This window comes from Carettochelys insculpta, chromosome 27, assembly GCF_033958435.1.
Source record: "Carettochelys insculpta isolate YL-2023 chromosome 27, ASM3395843v1, whole genome shotgun sequence".
Lineage (NCBI taxonomy): Eukaryota > Metazoa > Chordata > Testudines > Carettochelyidae > Carettochelys > Carettochelys insculpta.
The window spans coordinates 10,756,502-10,774,652 of record NC_134163.1 but is presented as its reverse complement, the minus strand read 5'-3'; the positions used below and the strand labels follow the sequence as shown (position 1 = coordinate 10,774,652).

General features: G+C 46.4%; 1 protein-coding gene across 1 annotated transcript in view; it reads right to left on the bottom strand.

The window, feature by feature from the left end:
• Positions 1-18,151, bottom strand: part of LOC142002105 (disintegrin and metalloproteinase domain-containing protein 10-like) — a 31,198-nt gene that overhangs the window by 7,817 nt on the left and 5,230 nt on the right. Inside the window, exons 3-13 of the mRNA XM_074977936.1 lie at positions 16,782-16,940; positions 15,225-15,316; positions 12,265-12,387; positions 10,753-10,845; positions 10,274-10,433; positions 9,136-9,296; positions 6,179-6,350; positions 4,733-4,877; positions 2,245-2,428; positions 829-928; positions 240-460 (exon numbers count right to left, since the gene is read on the bottom strand). Coding sequence (XP_074834037.1) covers positions 240-460; positions 829-928; positions 2,245-2,428; positions 4,733-4,877; positions 6,179-6,350; positions 9,136-9,296; positions 10,274-10,433; positions 10,753-10,845; positions 12,265-12,387; positions 15,225-15,316; positions 16,782-16,940 — 1,610 coding nt within the window. The remainder of the gene's footprint in view (positions 1-239; positions 461-828; positions 929-2,244; positions 2,429-4,732; positions 4,878-6,178; positions 6,351-9,135; positions 9,297-10,273; positions 10,434-10,752; positions 10,846-12,264; positions 12,388-15,224; positions 15,317-16,781; positions 16,941-18,151) is intronic.

The following is an 18,151-nucleotide window of genomic DNA, read 5'->3' as shown; positions in this document are numbered from 1 at the left end:
TACCACCTTTTTAATAGGTGTAGAACGTAGGAGAGGTCACAGGATTTGTCCAAGGTCACATGTCAGCCAGGGATAAGAATCCCAGCTCTCAAGCCCCTTGTCTTAACTACTCACTCACCCAACACTTGCAGACCTACAGGCCTAGGCCTGAAAGGGGCCTGACTCATTGAAAATCTAGGCCCTAGTCACTCTGAGGGAAGGAGGAAACAAGGGGAAAAAAATCTCATGCAGCTGTTTACCTCCATCCAGTTTGATATGTCCTCCAGCTCAATGAAATCCAAGAGGGCGTTCTTCACCCTGGCTATGGGGCCATCTTCATCCACAAGCCGGCAGATGTGAAACTTATCGCAGTAGCCCATCTTGTCCTTGCACGGAGTGCCTGGGGTCAGTGGGATCTGTGTGCCGTTGAAGTACTGCTCCAGCAGAGCAGAGGATGTGCTGGCACATGTGCCCGGTTGGCCTAGAGCAGTGGTTTGAAAAGCAAAGCCTTAGGGCTCAACATAGATACACATGCCATGCACCAGAACATTGGGACTGTCTGTAAATAGATCGTGGAGTATCCTGGAGAGCCTTAAGCCTATTATAAAACAAAGCTTTGGAGTTGTGTTTTTATTGCTAGGGCCGGCTAAGGTTACTGTGTCAGGGCCTCCTCTTGTAATACATTCTCCTGAGCGGCTAGGTCTTAAAGTCCATTTGCGGCATAGAGCTGACAACTCTCCCCACACCCACCAGCCCTTGTCCTCCCCTAGCCCCGGGCTTCTGCTGCGCCTCTTACTCTAGGAAAAAACAACGTCAGGGCTTTTCAGGCAGCCAGATGGGGTTACATACCTGGCTGCTGGCAGCAGAGGTGGCATTTCGCCCACATGGACGTACTGATGCAATCACATTGCTCCAAGCCATGCTTGATGCAAAGTGATCCAATGCAGAGCTGTAATACCACACAAGGAGAGGAATAAGGAATGGGATTTATGTGGGGAGGGAGGTTACTGAGAGTAAGGGACCTGTCCAGAGCAGAGGAACCCAGAACCTTGATAGTACCTGGGCATCTAACTCTTGTTGATTTCAATAGGAATTTGGCAGCTAAATTTGGAAGCTACAGGGCTCCAGAGCAAACCATGAGGAGTCTATTTGCTGAAAGACTGAGCTCTTCTGGCAAATATTCGTGCTGTTGAATGATGGGGGGAAACATGTTTCCCCAAGTCTGGTCCAATTGGATCTATTTTCAGTGAAGGGTGCTCGTTGCCTGGATTCCTCTATTCACTCACAGAACAAACAGGGCTCCAGTAGCTGCAGGACAAACCATGAGGCGTCTACATAGAAATGGTCAGTCACGATCAGACATAGGGTCCATCTAGGCCAATGTCTTCTCTGTGCCAAGGGCCAGAGCTAGCTACTTCAGAGGAAGGTGCAAGAAACACAGCATATTGCACTTTGGCAGAACCTGCTCACAGGAAATGTTGGTTCCTAAAGGCCAGTAATCAGAGGGTTGGTTTGTGCCCTTATGTGCCATGGTTTAAATCCCACCCAAGGCTCTTGTAAGTCTGGAAATTCCTGCTATGTAAAAGTTCAGTCCCCTGTGGACTTCTGCTAAAGTCTAAACTCAGTCTGGGCGCTCTCCTGTGGCAGTGAGTTTCACAGGCTCATTGCACCAGACGTGGGGGAAAGCCAACATTGTTGCTGGTCTCTGCTCCACCTGCCCTGTGGATGATTATGGGGCTGTAACCTCCAGGGCTATCAATCATGCAGAGGGCTCCAGGTCAGTCACAGAGGTAGCTGAACACACAGATTCTGTGACTTCCCATGAGCTCAGTGACGGTTCTGCAGGGGCCAGTGTGGTTGACTCCAGGGCTGGCAGAAGGACTAGCCACACCAGCTGCTGCTGGAACAGCCCTGCAGCTGGCCACTCGGGTGCCCTCTGGTCAGCTGCATGGGCAGTGTCCAGGGCGGTTGGAGCAGTTGCTGTTCAGGTTGCACTAGGTAGCTGGTGCCAGGGCTGCCTCCCCTCAAGATTTTATAAGGCATGTTTATAGTATAAGTTCTGGATACATCAGGGTTGTCCATTCTTATTAACCCATGATCCGTCCAAAACTGTTACTCAAAATACCCCTGACTAAATCGTAGCCTCTATCATGCATTAAGAAGGGTTATGTGCCCAGCCATCACCGTAGGTCTTTTTCCAGCTCTTAGTCTCCCCAGCTCTGCCTCTGGCCCTGGGGGGGTGTTCAGTCGGCTTTGAGGACTAACCCCATTTACACAGATCCATGTCCCCATGCTGCAGAGGGTGTAATTGGCTTTGGGTAGAGGGGCGGAGCATTCAGCTGTCTGTCCAGAACAGGTGCTCTGGAAGGTGCAGTCCAGCTCCTTTTGGCAGAGCTTCCCTTGGGGTTTATAGACACAGTCATGGCTGCAGCACAGACCTTGGCTTGAGCTGGAAGAGACAGAAATAGTATATAGGAAAAATAGGTCAGTAACCAAAAATATTCCCGCTAAAGTTTTCCATCCATGGGCAGATTTTTTTCCATCCATGGGTGGAATAAATTTTTATGTGCACAAAGGCATGTGCACCACCAATAGAAACAACACTTAGCTGTGGGTGCTCTGCTAATCTGCTGGGCGGCATCTGAATCTCTCCTGAGCATACAATCATACAAGCGCCTGGCTTACAGGGAACACTGATAACCAACAATATTACTTGAACTAAATAATGCCAACACTAGGCAAGTTCTCAAGTCTTCCTGGCTCTGGTCAGGGCTCAAGACCCTTAAAACTGCCATTCACCTTCCCAATTATTTTTCCAGGTGGGTTTGGATAGCAAAGATGGAATTTAACTGATGTGTTGTGTATGGAGCACTGCAAGGCAGGAGTAGCATGGGAACCAGGACTGCTGGGTTCTAGTCCCAGCTCTGCAAGTGGAGCAAGGACTAGTGGTTAGAGCAGAGGAGAGGCAGTCAGACTGGCTGGATTCTTGACCCAGTTCTGCAACTGCCTTGCTATCAAATCACTTTCAACCCAGACCCTCCAAGGTATTTAGGCATCTACACTGATTTCAGTGGATATTAGGTCCCTAAATTTGAGGCTTCTGTTTCTGCCTCTGTCAAATGGGTCTAATAACACACACCAGCCTCTAAGAGGGACAGGGATTAAATAATGAATGTTTGTAAGGGGCATTGAGGTCTCTGGAATAAGGTGTTCTAGAAATGGAAGGCAGCAGAGCCCTCCAGAATCAAATGGAAGAAACCAAGACCAGTAACATAGATGTATCCAGAGCCAACACCTCAGGGAAGATACAGTAAAAGTCTGGAGGCAGGCAACCTTCTTGGAACATACTCAAGGGTCTTTGGGCTAAAACTGAGCACTCCCTGTTATTGTTACTCTACCTCCTTGCCCTGCTCTGCCCATTCATCTCCTCCATGTGCTCTGCCTTGGAGCCTGGGAGCATTTCCTAGATGTCTATGAGTCCCCATAGATGCCCCACCCTTGCAGAGGCCTCTGGTACTTACCACAACCTTAATGAGTAATACACGGTAATTGGAACACTCTCTAAATCAGTGAGTTACTACTACTGAGTGGCTGTTGAAAGAAGCCATCTGCACTCTTCCAAGAGAGGATGTTTCACTGATGCCTTTGAAAATGACTAAACTCTCAGGAATCACAGGGTCAGATCCCAACAAGCCTCTTGGATGCTTCTCGTAACAAACATGGCTCACTCTCTGCAGTTCCTAGGTAGGGCAAGATCACACCCTCAAAGCCCACCTTTTAAGTGACCTCTGGCATCTCTAGCAAACCATCACATGGGGATTTTGGAATCCTAGAATGCTAGAACTGGAAGGGCCCTCGAGAGGTCATCAAGTCCAGTCTCCTGCCCTCAAGGCAGGACCAAGCACCATCTAGACCATCCCTGATTGATGTCTATCTAACCTGCTCTTAAATATCTCCAGTGATGGAGATTCCACAACCTCCTTAGGCAATTTAATCCAATGACTGTAACAAATGCCCCCTGCAGAGTCAACATGGGAGAGGAAAGAATTATTGATGAGATAGTACACCAGTGAAGTGTACTTGGACGGCGTGAAGGCCAACATTGCTCATGCTGGTTTAAAACCAGATCAGCTAGAGCAGCATGCAAAAGATCGAACAGGCTGGCATGCTCTCGTACGACATGTGTATGACAACTTTGAAGGGCAGCGACCTGTATGCCTTATTGATGCTTGTGAGAGGAAGAAAGCAACAGCAGCAGCTGCACCAACAGAGCCAGGACAATTCTCTTGCTCCTACTGTGAACGCCCATGCTGTTCAAAGCTTGGACTCCTCAGCCACATGCGAGTCCACAACGATGAGCCTGTGCAAGCTCAAGACGTCGTCGTCGGACATGATGCCAGTGGTTGTCTACCAGGGTAGGTGTACTTCCTGGGGATATAGCAGCTCACGTAGATATTTGCCTCATTTTGCAATAGCTACATAAAAAACACTAGCAAAGTTTGTACAACCTAAACTTTCATGCCATGACACATTTATGCAGCTCAATATTTGTATTCTGATAGATTTATTTTAGAATTATGTGGTCCACACGAGAAAGTCAGCAATTGTGTATTCCTGGGACTAATTTTGAGGATGGATTTTGTAAGCAAGTTGTTTAAGTGAGGTGTAGCGTGAGGGGTTACAAGACAAATCAAACTCCTGAAAGGGGGATAGGACCCTGCAAAGGGGGAGAGGCACTGCTGCGTACACCTACCTGCATTGCGCTCCTGGCTTCAGCCGACACTGGATACCGTTTGGCTCCTTGGCGGCATAGCAGCAAAGGTCAGATTCATTGTTCCCCACATCACACTCCTCGCCGGGATCTACTATTTGATTCCCACAGATGGGGCGGTCGGTTTCTGCCGGGGAGGAGCAAAATAGGCAGAAGGTTGAGAAAGAGACACAGTTGTGGTGATGGTTAATGCTGCATGGGACCCTACCAGGTCAGATCATTGAATCAGCAAATCTAGCAGTGGGAATCCCCTGATGCTTGCTGACACTGTCCAATGATGCTTTAAAATCATTTTACAATGATGCATCTCTGGGAAGTGCAGGGGAAGAGCAGAATTTCAGACGTGGCCCCTACATCCCGTCTGCAGAGCCCTCCCAAATTCACAGCCATGAAACATGCACCATGGACTGTGAAATCTGATCTCCCTCTGTAAAATGTGGTCTTTCATGTGCTTTTAAAGTCTAGCTGCTGTGGATCCCACTACTCTCTCTACAGTGTCTCTGATGGAGTCTTTTCTTGCATTTATTCTGAATTTTCACCTGTCGGTTTCATGGAATAACCCCATATTCCTGTAATGTGGTGCTGCTGAAAAAAAAAGAGAGAGACTGAACAATCTTCAGCGGATCCTTCCTAATTTTAAATATCCCAGTCAAGTCCTCTCTGAGTCTATCGCTATGCACCACTATTGTCTTCCCTCTCTCCCAGGCACATGTATGTGTCTAATCACCATAATACTCTATTCTGTTCTATCCCTTGCGGGATGGCAGGTTTCAGAGATAGCCGTGCTAGTCTCTTTCAGCGAAAACAACAAGGAGTCCAGTGATACCTTAAAGACTAACAAGTAATTGTGTTTAAATTCTGCCCTTATTTGGTATGCAGGCCTTGCAAATAATTCACTGGTTCTTTGCTCAGAGCCAAGAGAGCTAACAATTTTGTTATGGCATAAGTGTTCGTGAGCTGCAACTCACTTAATCAGATGCATGAAGTGAAAGAAAAAAGAAACAGATAGGAGGAAGAGAGAGATGGAAGTGCTACTATCTGTTTCTTTTTCTTTCACTTAATGCGTCTGATGAAGTGAGTTGCAGCTCACGAAAGCTTATGCCGTAATAAAGTTGTTAGACTTCAAGGTGGCACTGGATTTCTATTCTATTCTATTCTGTTCTATTCTATTCTATTCATGAACTAATCCCCACCTCCCATAGCTATGATATCTATTTGCCTTTCCAGGATAAGTAATTCTAATTGTTGCAAATATCTTGGCATCTGTGAGATCTGCCAGCAACTCGGGTGAAGCAACACCTATCCCTTTATTATAAATTATTTCCTTTATTAAAAGCTCTCTAGGCTCTGAGCAAAAATCAGCGAATTATTTGCAATGCCCGCAGGCCAAATAAGGACAGAATTTAAACACAATTACTTGGGACTTACCTACAAAGCACTGGTCCTTCTTGGCTCTCAAAATGTTCTCAATGTATTCAAGGCTGCATGGGGAGAATTTGTCGTTGTTGTACTGCCAACCGTCGGTGGCGTGGCTGAACATCAGATAGTTCCCTTGCATGGTGTCAAAGCTGGAACGGGCACATGCTTCGACGTCATCATGCTGAAAGAGAAGATCAGCCTCTTTGAATACAGGAAGAGAGATCAAGCTGATTCTATTGGCTGAAGATAAAAATGGGGTTGGAACCTTCGCCATCCATATATGTTAATATACACTACAATCCTTTGATGTTATTAATGTGTCCTAGACTCATCTCAAATTGTTTCATAGACTTTATACGGAGAGTCAGTGTCATCTAATGCTCTAGGTTTCTAGACGTCTGGTTACAGTCTTACCTCTGCCCTCAAGTGCTGGGTGACCTTGGCTGGGTGACCTCCCTGGGCCCTGCCTCAGTTTCCTCTCCCACTGTTAAGCTGGTTTATTTTTAATAAAACCCAAGAAAATATTCCAAACCCCACAGTTCTGACTCCCCCACAAAAAAGGGGGAAGTGCCACAGATGCCACAATATCTGCTAGGCACTTAACCGTTGCTGTTGACTTAATGAGGAAGGTGCTCAGAGAGCAGGATAAAAACCTGAAAGAGATAGACAAATACGTAAACTTACAGGCTCTTCAGAGCAGAGACTGTCTCCTACTCTGGTTATGTACAGCACCTAATGCAATTGGGCTCTGATTTCATTTAGGCCCTGTAGCGATACTGCCTTGTTGTTAATGTAATTATCTTGCACAGAAGCAGCATATGAGTCATAAAACATGTTGTGTAATGATCAACCACCACCACAACAATAATAAACTAAAGGCAACCGAACTACTTCACTCAATGAAATGCAGCCACCTCTGGGACAGAATACATCAGCCCAACCTTGCCCCATTTCATCATCTGCCTGCCACCATTGTTGATATTTGCAAACTGCTGTTCTTTCCAGTCAACTTTTCCAGCATCCCAGGGACTGTTGAGGGCAGTAAGGGAGGACAAATACCTTAGGAAGCTCGTCATCCCAGCCCCAGCTAATGCAAAAACCCCAGATAGGCAGAGTCTGGGTTTTAAACAACGGCTCAGCAGAGCATCATAAATCAATGTACCTATCTCATGGAATCGGAGTCTACAGTGGTGGGACATGATCCTTTGCTTCAGGGTAGCTAGTTATTGTAAACCCCAAGGTAAAAGTACTAAATCAGCCTCTCAGTATTCCCAGTGCAACCACATGCAACAGGCCTGTGTGTGTGTAGCAGGGCTGTGAAGGGTACAAATTCCCCATCTCTCTCTGCATGCCTGGTTTCTCTCCCTTCCTCCTTGCTGCATTGCAGGGTATGATGAGGGAGCCCAAGGCACTCTGTGAGCTGTAGTTCCTTGGCCAGCTCCCTGCCTAGCGACCTGGCCCTGGAGCAAGGAAAGGACTACATTTTCCAGCATGCCCTTGGCTGCTAGCAACAGGAAATGGAGGGGGACAAGGAAATATTGTTTTTCACTTACAATATTACTGCAAGATCCCAAAAGGTAATTTCTAGAAAACTGTTATTACTGTATTAATTTTTACTACATTATAACAAATTTTTTTACCAATCACTGTTTCCACTCAGTTTTTTCATTAACCTCTTTATGCATACTCATTGCACAGCTATTTTGAACTTCTTTGTATTTAAAAGAAATTGCCATCCACGTTTACAAAAAAGCAATCCCCCTGTAAAGGCCAATGCAGCCACACAAGCATGGCTTACTCTAGGCAGGTAAACTCACCCTGAGTTGCAGTGGCATCGCCAAACTGAGATAGGAGCTAGTAACCCAGCAAATTCATCAGTGCAAGCTCCATATTTCTTTACACTTTGCAGATTCCTAAGAACTATTACAAAGCACTGGACTCAATAACAGAAGACCATACATGAATTCAGCAGCAATATCTTAGCAACACAAACCAAGCCATGAGTAGAATCACAGATTCATAGAACACTAGAACTGGAAGGGACCTCGAGAACTTATTGCATCCAGTCTCAGGCCCTCACCGTAGGACCAAGCACCACCAAGACTCTAGACCATCCCTGACAGGTGTCTGTCTAACCTGCTGTAAAACATACCCGGTGATGGAGATTCCACAACCTCCCTAGGCAATTCATTCCAGTGTTTAACCACCCTGACAGTTGGGAAGTTTTTCCTAATGTCCAACCTGAACCTCCCTGGCTGAAGTTTAAGCCCATTGCTCCTTGTCCTATCATCAGAGGTAAAGAAGACCAATTTTTCTCCCTCCTCCTTGTAACCCTCTTTTAGGAACTGGAAAACTGCTGTCATGTCTCCTCTCAGCCTTCTTTTTTCTAAACCAAACAAGACCAGTTCTTTCAGTCTTCCTTCAGAGCTGTGCATCTAATGAACAGCACTCCAGCCATGCACTTTCCCAGGGGCGTGGTAAGCATTTGAACGCTGGCCATTGGCATGTGCATCCAGTTTCCTTGAAGCAAGAGTTTGTAAAAACTAGGCAATGTGCCCAGGCCGCAAGATTTTGACGTGCTCAGAACCCAGGGTTTGTTTCAGAAACGTTTCCAAAACTAAGGTGTATTCCCATTTAGGGCCTGACCCAAAGTCAGTGGAAAGCTACGTAGTGACTCTGTTGGTCTTTGGAGCCACCCTGTGGGAAATGAGAGTGGGCCAGCAGATAAGATACTGGCTTGCACCTCTCCCCCCACAACCCTCCCACCAGGCCAGATTCCTTGGGTGAGCCTGCAGCTGCTCTGTACCTCAGTTTCCCTGCTCGTGGAAAGCAGGTGATGGTGCTGACCAGTGTCTGTAAACTGCTTTGAGATACATGGGAAATGCAATGTATTATTGCAGTTTTCTCTGCCCAGCTGTTTGCTTCTCAGCATCAGGCCCACTGTGTAATGCAGGTACTGTACTCACCGGGGCACCCAGGCTGTGGCCAAGTTCATGGGCCAGAGTGATATGGAGAAGCCTGGGAGGCAAATACTGGCCGTATGTCTGCAACGTGATCAACCCGGTGTTCAGAGACATCTCCTTGTCCTGGAATTTCCAGTGCTTGGAACATATGCCCCCAAAGTCACCTGAAACAGAAAGAAAAACCGAAGACCTTGGGGATGCATGCTGGAAAAGCAGGGAGCAAAGTACCTGGATCTGGAAGCTGCTCAGAACACAGATCTCCTGCAAATCTGAAGGTGGAGTTTGGCACTTGGACGAGCTACAGCACTTGGCCTGTGGGATGGTGCAGGAGATAGACAGTTGTTGATCTGTGTTCAAGGTTGGGGCCTTTAGGTACTACATTAATGTTAACAGCAGTAGCATGTCTGAGTTTCCTGTCAGAGCAGAGAACTCAGTGGTGCAGAGGATGTGTGCTTGCCAAGTGCCATTTATAACTCCTGTCCTGGAACAGAGGTGGACATAAACAGCATGCAGAAATGCCTCTGACAGACCTCTCTTTCCAAACTCCAATGCCCAAAGCAACTCAGCCCCGCTAATCAACTCTAGTTAAGACACTCAGAAAGGAAGATCTCTTGCTATTTGCAACAGCTCCCCAAAAAAACCATCACAAAACCAAACGACGACATGTTTATTTAACCCCAGCATGCTGAGCACCGGCTAAGTAAAACAACACTTAAGACTATGTGCAACAGCACCACCCGGTGGCTCCACTAGTAATAACAACCCCCACTTACCTCTGGACAAAACTTAGTACAGGTTGAAGTTCTCTAGTCTGGCACCCTCGGGACCTAACCAGTGCCGAATGAGAGAATTTGCTGAACCACAGGAGGTCAATACTGTCTAGCAGCATTACCAACACTTCCACTGCTTACTCGGCTCTTAGAAGACATTTAGGGGTAAAGTACATCTAAATAATGGACAGAACACAGAGAACCAGGACTGGTGGCTGGAAACAAACTTTATGGGATGGCAGAAAACTTGCCACATGATAAGTGGTTGTCCAGTTAACTAAAATCATGCTGGATTATGGATACTGCCAGATGAGAGAGTTCTGGACTAGAGAGGTTCAACCTGTACAGATAACTAAAGAGCTCTTTCTTACCCACTTGTCCAGTAAAAGCAATCCCAAGAACTCCACTGTAATCCCTGTCAGTGAGGAGATAGGAGAGGCAATAGGTGTCCCAGTTGGACTTCGAGTGCAGCATCAGGAGCATCTCTGGGCCGATGAAAGGTGAGCCAGATGGATCATCCTCCTGGATTAGCTGCAGAATGGATACAGCACAAGCTGGGCAGGGAGTTACTGTCTGTGATGCAGAGCAGGATAGGGTGTTTCTACCACCTGCTTTCACAGAGGCTACCCGATGAAAATTGTACTCACTACTACCCTCAATTAGATTTAAATGAGCAACCTGAGAATGAAGGACCCCGGCCCAACTTGTCCCTTTCAAATCAACTCTTATCTATGCTAGTTTTTATTCATCTCTGCAGCAGACAGCTGCTTGCTAGAAAATTCAGTCTGAAATCCCGTGCTGGCATTGGAGTTCTGAGACAAACCCAGCCCTAAGTGTCCAGCTGACTTACATTGAGTGTCTTCACTTTGAAGTTGATGTGCCTGATGCCACCAAAATTTGCGCCTTCGTAAATTGCATTCACAGCTTTTATGTCGCTAGCAATCTGCAGGGGAGCCAGACATGTTAATACGACAAAAAGTAAAACAAAACCTCTTTTGTAACTGGACCCTGGAGCACAACTGAGAGCATCTGGGTTTTTATTCCTTACTCTGTTACTATGCTGCTTAGGCAGGATGCCAGGTGGATGCACTGTGCCTCAGTTTCCCCACCTGTAAAACAGAGATCATGATACTGACATTCTTTGTGAAGCCTTTGAGCTCTGCTGATGAAAAGCACTCAGTGAAAGGGAGGGAGTATTTTTATTCTCCTCACACGAGAACTGATTGAAAACAGAAGAAAAAGGCAGGGAGAAGCTCTTATTGTTCTTGCTCTGATGGAGGAAAAAAATGGATTCAGGTTTACAGAAGGTTGGTCCGCAATCTAACGGGAGCAAAATGCTACAGCAAACCCCACAGGGCAGAAGAGTGCCTGTTGCAGTTCCCCTGGCAATTACGTACCTAAAACTTGGTATTTCTAGGGCAGCTGTCCCGCAAGGCCCTGTCCACAACCATAGATGCTGGAGACAAAGAACTTGTAAAGGGGCAAGGCAGACAAAAGAATAGAGTCTCCCAGTTTTAGAGCTATGAAATTGGAGCCCAGAGAGATTAAGTGACTCTCCCTAGGCCACCCAGGAGGTCAACAAAAGAGACAAGAATTGACCATGGACCTCCTTAGTACAAACCCACAACAATCTCTCAAGCATAAATTGATGCCACTTCGAAGTTTTAGTTCACATCTCTAAGACCTGGTCTCCACTTCCAAATTAGAGTGAACTCCTGTGAGGGCTGAGGGCCGTAAAAAAATATTACTGTACTTGGGCTGACCCTAACCTCTGCTGCACACATGGCTAGGTCAAGAGAATTCTTTCATCCACCGGGCTTCCCGCTCTTGGAGAGGTGGGTTACCTACATCTGGGGGAGAACCACTGTAATGTAGACATGTCTTAACACTTTTCACAAGGTTGTCTAGATGTACAGGCTGAACCTCTCTAACCCAGAAGTCTCTTGTCCAGCAACGTCTGTAATCCTGTATGATTTTAGTTAGCTGGACAACCACGCATCAATGTCTTTTAAGGCCACAGTAAGCAGTGGAAGTGTTGGCAATATGCTGGACCCTATCGACCTCCTGTGGTCTGGCAAATTCTCTCGTTCGGCACCAGTCAGGTCCCCAGAGTGCCAGACAAGAAAGGTTCAACCTGTACTGTTAAACACCTGCCATGTTCCCCCACCAGAGGTGGCTGCATTTCAGTGGTGGGTGAATGGATGGGAATTGAATATGCCATTTAAACATTGTAACCTAATTCTATAATGATATTTTTATACAACAGGACAAGAACTGTAATAGCATGATATTTATCAAATGTTCTTTCTGGATGACACAATGGAAATTCATACACATGAATTAATTACACCAAATTTCTTACTTGAGCAACCACTGCTTCTGTGGTGCCAAATCTTTGGTAGAACAAGTAATCAACTTGAAGGTACAGCAGGCAGGACGTCCTAGAGTAATCCAAACTCCTCCTCTGCCTCTCCAAGGTTTCTCCCTGTTTGGCAGAAGTTCAGAAACATGGAGGAATATTCTCAGGTAAAATTGAACAAATGGCAGCAGGTTCAGTTAGGAATGTAGGCCCGATTCAGCAAAGTCCATGGAATTGACATGCATCTGTGTAATGTCCAGTTTGGGATTAATACTTTGCTGAAGAATAGTAACCAAGAGGTAGCCAGGTTAGTTTGTAGCTTCACAAAACAAGAAAGCAGTCCTGTAGCACTTTAAAGACTAACAAAATAATTGATTAGGTGATGAGCTTTCGTGGGGCAGACCCACTTCTTCAGATCTGGAAATTCTGCTGTAGTGGAAATAGCTCATCACCTAATCAATTATTTTGTTAGTCTTTAAAGTGCTACATGACCACTTTCTTGTTCTGCTGAAGAGTGATGCTTTGCTATATCTAAGCCACAGGCATGGGCCAAGTGGATCAGACCAGCGGTCCCTGTAGTTCAGCATCTTGCTGCTGAGCATGGCCAGAACTAGCAGCTTCAAAAGGAAGTGGAAACACGATGGTTAATGACTAGCCTTAGTTTGCTTAATGACTGCAAAGATCGACCAGTCCAGCACTACCACCACCACAGTGGGAGGGGATGACCTGGGAGATGTGGAGCAGTTCATCTGCTTGGGCAGTGTTATGGGCAGAGATGGAGGGACAGACAAGGGTACCAATGCCAGCATAGGGAAAGCAACAGCTGCATTTAAGACTCTTTGTCCCCTATGGAGTTCACAAATAATATCTGCAAAGACAAAACTGCGGCTCTTTGACACAAATGTGAAGAGTGCGCTCTTGTATGGATGCGAGACCTGGCATACTAAAAAATTGTCAACTCACAAGCTACGGACATTCATCAACAGATGCCTGAGGTGCATCCTTCACATCCAATGAGAAAATATTGTCACATATGAGCTGCTCTGGAACAGAGCAGGACAAGAACCACTTGACGTTCAAATCAAGAGAAGAAAGTGGGGATGGCTCGGCCACACTCTCAGAAAACCATCATCCAGCAGAGTCCATCGAGCTCTCCCAGGGAATCCGCAAGGAAAATGCAAAAGAGGAAGACCTCGGACAATGTGGAAAAGATCTACTGAGAGTGAGGGACAACAACTGGGGGACTCCTGAAATCAGCTAGAAGTTTTGTCCCAAGACAGAGAGAAATGGAGGAATCGAGTAGATGACCTATGCTCTACCTGGAGTACAAGGGTGTAAAGTAGTAGTAGTAGTAGCAGTTAGTTTGCTCATCGGGGAAACTAGGACTCTAGTTCACCTTTTAATTTGCTCCAGCTCCTCCAGGCTCCCATCCTGGGTTCAGAACCAACCCAAAACTTCAGAGCTGACTTCTACTGAAGCCCTCTCTCCCTTTGCTTTGTCTCGTGTCTGACGGAAGCCAGAGACTGAAGGGCTCTGGTTGGCAAACAGCAATGATGTGTTTCTAAGGGCTTTTCACCTCTTTCAGCAGCATGGGGCCCAAATCACCTGCTGGGATGATCGTGGCAAACCCTACCTAATCAATTTCTTGCCAATGCAGGGGTGTCAGGCAACGGTGCACTTCAGTCTCTTCTGCTCTTTGTCTGGGGCACACAGCAGTTTAGTCTGCTTGGGTTACTGGGCTCATAGAGGCATATTTGGATGAAATTAAATGGCCTGTGCCATATAGGAACTCAGACAAGATGCTCTAATGGTCCCCTTTGAACTCAAAGTCTATGAAGCTATGAAATGTAACCTGATTAAGCCCAGCTCATTGGAGATCTAATCTGAGATTCTGAGGGGTGATGGAAATGAGTGTTGCCTGGACAATACTAATTAGGGGCCCAAACAACTGCCTTCCTTCCCTGCTCCCAACACCCTAGTTCTCCCCAAGGAAGCTGATGGAAATGTTTCACAGTTTGAAATTTCAGTGAACTTTGGAATGGGGATGGAGAAGGAGGAAAAAAAATGTTCATGGTGTCTTTGCAAGTCCCCGCTGATCCCTGCCCCCCACCCCCTTTTTGCCTCCAGCTTGCAAACATTTTTAAATGTCAAATTTCTGACGAAATTGCAAATTCTAAAAATTCACAAAAAATGTTTCAATTTTTTTTAAACCAACCAACTCTCCTCCCAAGCGCAGTGGGAGTCCAGAGCTGGACCTTGCATTCTCCACCACGTAATTAGCCTTGCATCTCTTTCTCTCTGGGAACCTACAGACCCATTTCAGTTAGCTATGAATAAGAGACACCTGCCTCTCAAAAGCTAAGTCCTTAGAATTCCATCATGTTACATTCTATGCAGAGAGTGTCAGAAGGGTCTCCGGGTTAGTCTGTAGCTTCACAAAAAAAACCCCAAAAAACAGCAGTCCTGTAACACCTTAAAGACTAAGGGTAGGTCTAGATTACACAGAAGATCAACCTGGCTAGGGTTGATTTTCCAGAGTTCAATTTTGCGTGCCTGGTAGAGAAGTGTGAAATCGAATGACCTGGGGTTGTACTCATTGATATTGCAAAGAGTAAGGGAGATCCATGGGAAATTTTCTCTCATTGACCTCCCTCTGTGAAGACAGCCAGGTAAGTCAATTGCAGATAAGTCGATTCTAGCTACACAGTTGCTGAAGCTAGAAGTGCACATCTACAATCGACTTACTTGCCTAGTGTAGACTAAGCATCACCATTTTAAATTGTTAGTCTTTAAGATGCTACAGGTCTGCTTGTTATTCTACACAGATGTTGTGTTCAGAAAATTCAAAGCAATCAATGGCCTCAGCAGTGGTTTGTTGCTCTTGTTTGTTTGTTTGTCAGCATAATAATTGTTTAAATTTATTTCATTTTCGGCTAAGAGGATTCTTTTCGATTTCACTTCACCTTTAATTTGAGCTCCTGCTGCAAATTCTGCAAGGCCTGATGTGTTCTCCTAGCCGATAAAGCAGAAGCTGGATCTTCTAAGAAGGAATAATCTAGAGCAGAAATGCAGATGTTATGCAAAGAAATATCACCATGTGGTGATACATAAAACTAATCATGCAACTTTCAAACACCTGTGGCACTCCTGAGTGTGCTTGTGGCAGAGGGCTGTGCATCAGGATTCCTGAGGCTCGATGCTCAGTAATAGGTGGGTAGAGAAACCCAAGGTAGATTAGGGAGACATAGCTCCTGGGTTCATTCATTCTCAGCTCTGCCATTGATTAGCTGGATGACCCTGGGTGTGTCGGCACCTCTGGGTACGTCAGTTTCTCATGGGCAAAATGGAACATCATAATGCACTGTTGAAAGGGGGGTTGATTGTGAGTCTTAATCAGTACATAAGAACATAAGAACGGCCATACTGGGTCAGACCAAAGGTCCATCTAGCCCAGTATCCTGTCTGCCGACAGTAGCCAATGCCAGGTGCCCCAGAAGAGGTGAGCCAAAGACAATGATCAAGTGATTTATCTCCTGCCATCCATCTCCTGCCTTCAGCAAAAGGCTAGGCACCATACCTTACCCCTTGCTAACATCCATCTGTGGACCTAACCTCCAAATATTTATCGAGCTCTTTTTTAAACTCTGTTAGAGTCCTGGCCTTCACAGCGTCCTCTGGTAAGGAGTTCCACAGGTTGACTGTGTGCTGTGTGAAGAAAAACTTTCTTTTATTAGTTTTGAACCTGCTACCCATTAATTTCATTTGGTATCCTCTAGTTCTTATATTATGGGAACAAATAAATAACTTTTCTGTATTCACTTTCTCCACACCATTCATGATTTTATATACCTCTATCATATCACCCCTCAGTCTCCTCTTTTCTAGACCGAAAAGTCCCAGTCTCTTTAGCCTCTCCTCATATGGGACCCATTCCAAACCCTTAATCATTTTAGTTGCCCTTTTCTGAACCTTTTCTAATGCCAATATATCTTTTCTGAGGTGAGGAGACCACATCTGCACGCAGTACTCAAGATGTGGGCATAACGTAGTTTTATACAGGGGAAGTAAGATATTCTTTGTCTTATTCTCTATCCCTTTTTTAATTATTCCTAACATCCTATTTGCTTTATTGACTGCCGCTGCACACTGTGTGGATGTTTTCAGAGAACTATCCACTAGTATTTCCTGTAAGCTGAGTGCTTGGGCCCAGGAGAGATTCAGGTGCTGCCCAACTGATTATTGGAGCACCCACAGCCAGCAGTGTGAGTTTCTACTGGTGTGCTCATCTACACATGCATTGGTGCATATAACAACATTTATTCCTCCCATAGACGGAAAAAAGTAGAGGGAACCCTGCTCTTAATTGCTGCATTGAGTGTTTACCAAATCCTTAGTGCTCCAGAGAGGAAAAGCCTCGTTACTGAGGCACAAAGGGAACAGGCCACAACAGCAGAGGATGCTGACGTGCAAAGATTCGTTTTACTACAACCAGTCGTGCCACAGCCCAGGAGAAGACTCACCGATGTCACTCTCATGGTGGATGGAAGAGTGGTCTGGAGATGTCCCATTGCTGGTGGACGCTCTGGAAGACTCCACATAGTAGGTGCCATTCTTGGTTCTGATAAACCCTTCGAATAGACCGTTGATGATGGCGCCATGACACAAAGATCCAGGCTCATCTGTTTTGCAGGCCCCCAGGCACAGACAAAGAGAAGGAATGCATTACCTGGTTCCCCCTGGTAACTAAGGACTGGTGTTATGAATGCCGATCAGCTGTTCATGTCTGGGATAGGACTGGCCCCTGGATTCTGAGTATGGATCATCACCAAGGTGTGGAGAAAAAGTAGCATCATTCCAGAGGCTTGTGGGGTACATACTGCAGCAAGTAAGGGACATAACTGGTGTTCGTGGTAAGCTGGGAGCTTGGGCAGCCGCTCGGGGAGTCAATGCTGCTCAGATGATTAACACAACGCTCACGGCTAGGTATTTTGTTTCTACTGGTGGTGCACATTCACGTGTACATTGGTGCACGTAAAATTTATTCCACACAAGGATGAAGGGGGGAAAAAGCCACACATGGATAGAAAAGATTAGTGGGAAAATTGTATGTAACCCTCTGCCCCTGCCTATTCCAGCATTTGGGCTCCTGTGTCACTCCTTGCCCGGAGGTTTTAGTGACTCCCTAGTGCAGTATCCACTGCTGAGGTATACCGGCGCCCCTTCCTTGCTCCCTGCGGACTTGATACTGCAGTGAACCTTGCAGTGTGTTTGCACATGCATGTTCCCGCAGCATTTCAGCCACTGATGAATTCTGCCCCAAGGTTCTAGAACCCCTGTAGGTTCCAAATCCGCCCCCCCCCTCCCCCCGTCAAGAGTCTTCACCACTGCCAATGCCCTTCTGGCTGCTGGCTCCATGGAAGTTCCTGCTACAACAGCCCCAGGGCAAATCAAAAGGCTCCTGCCCTGGTCCCAGCCATTGCTGACACCGATGCTCCAGGATGCACCAGACTGAACTCAGACCCCCACATAACATTGATAGTTTGCTGGCTGACTTCTGGGAACAGTGGTGACTGGGGGAGGGGGAGCAGAGAGGGCCATGCAGAGGGACAGGGAGGAGGCATGTGGGGGCACACATTTAGTAATTAAACTTTTGGCAGGGTTATAGGTTGGGCAGTGCCTAGTGTGCCCTGCAAGCTGAGTGGTTGGGTGGCCACCCAGCAGAGATTTGGGTGCTGCCCAGCTGATTAACAGCGCTCCCATGGCCACTCAAAGTGGCATGTGTTTCTTCTGGTGGTGCACATTTGCACAGGCCTCGGTGCATGTAACAAAATTCATTCCATCCACAGATGGAAAGTATAAGTGGGAACACTGGGGGTGCCCCTCCCCAGTG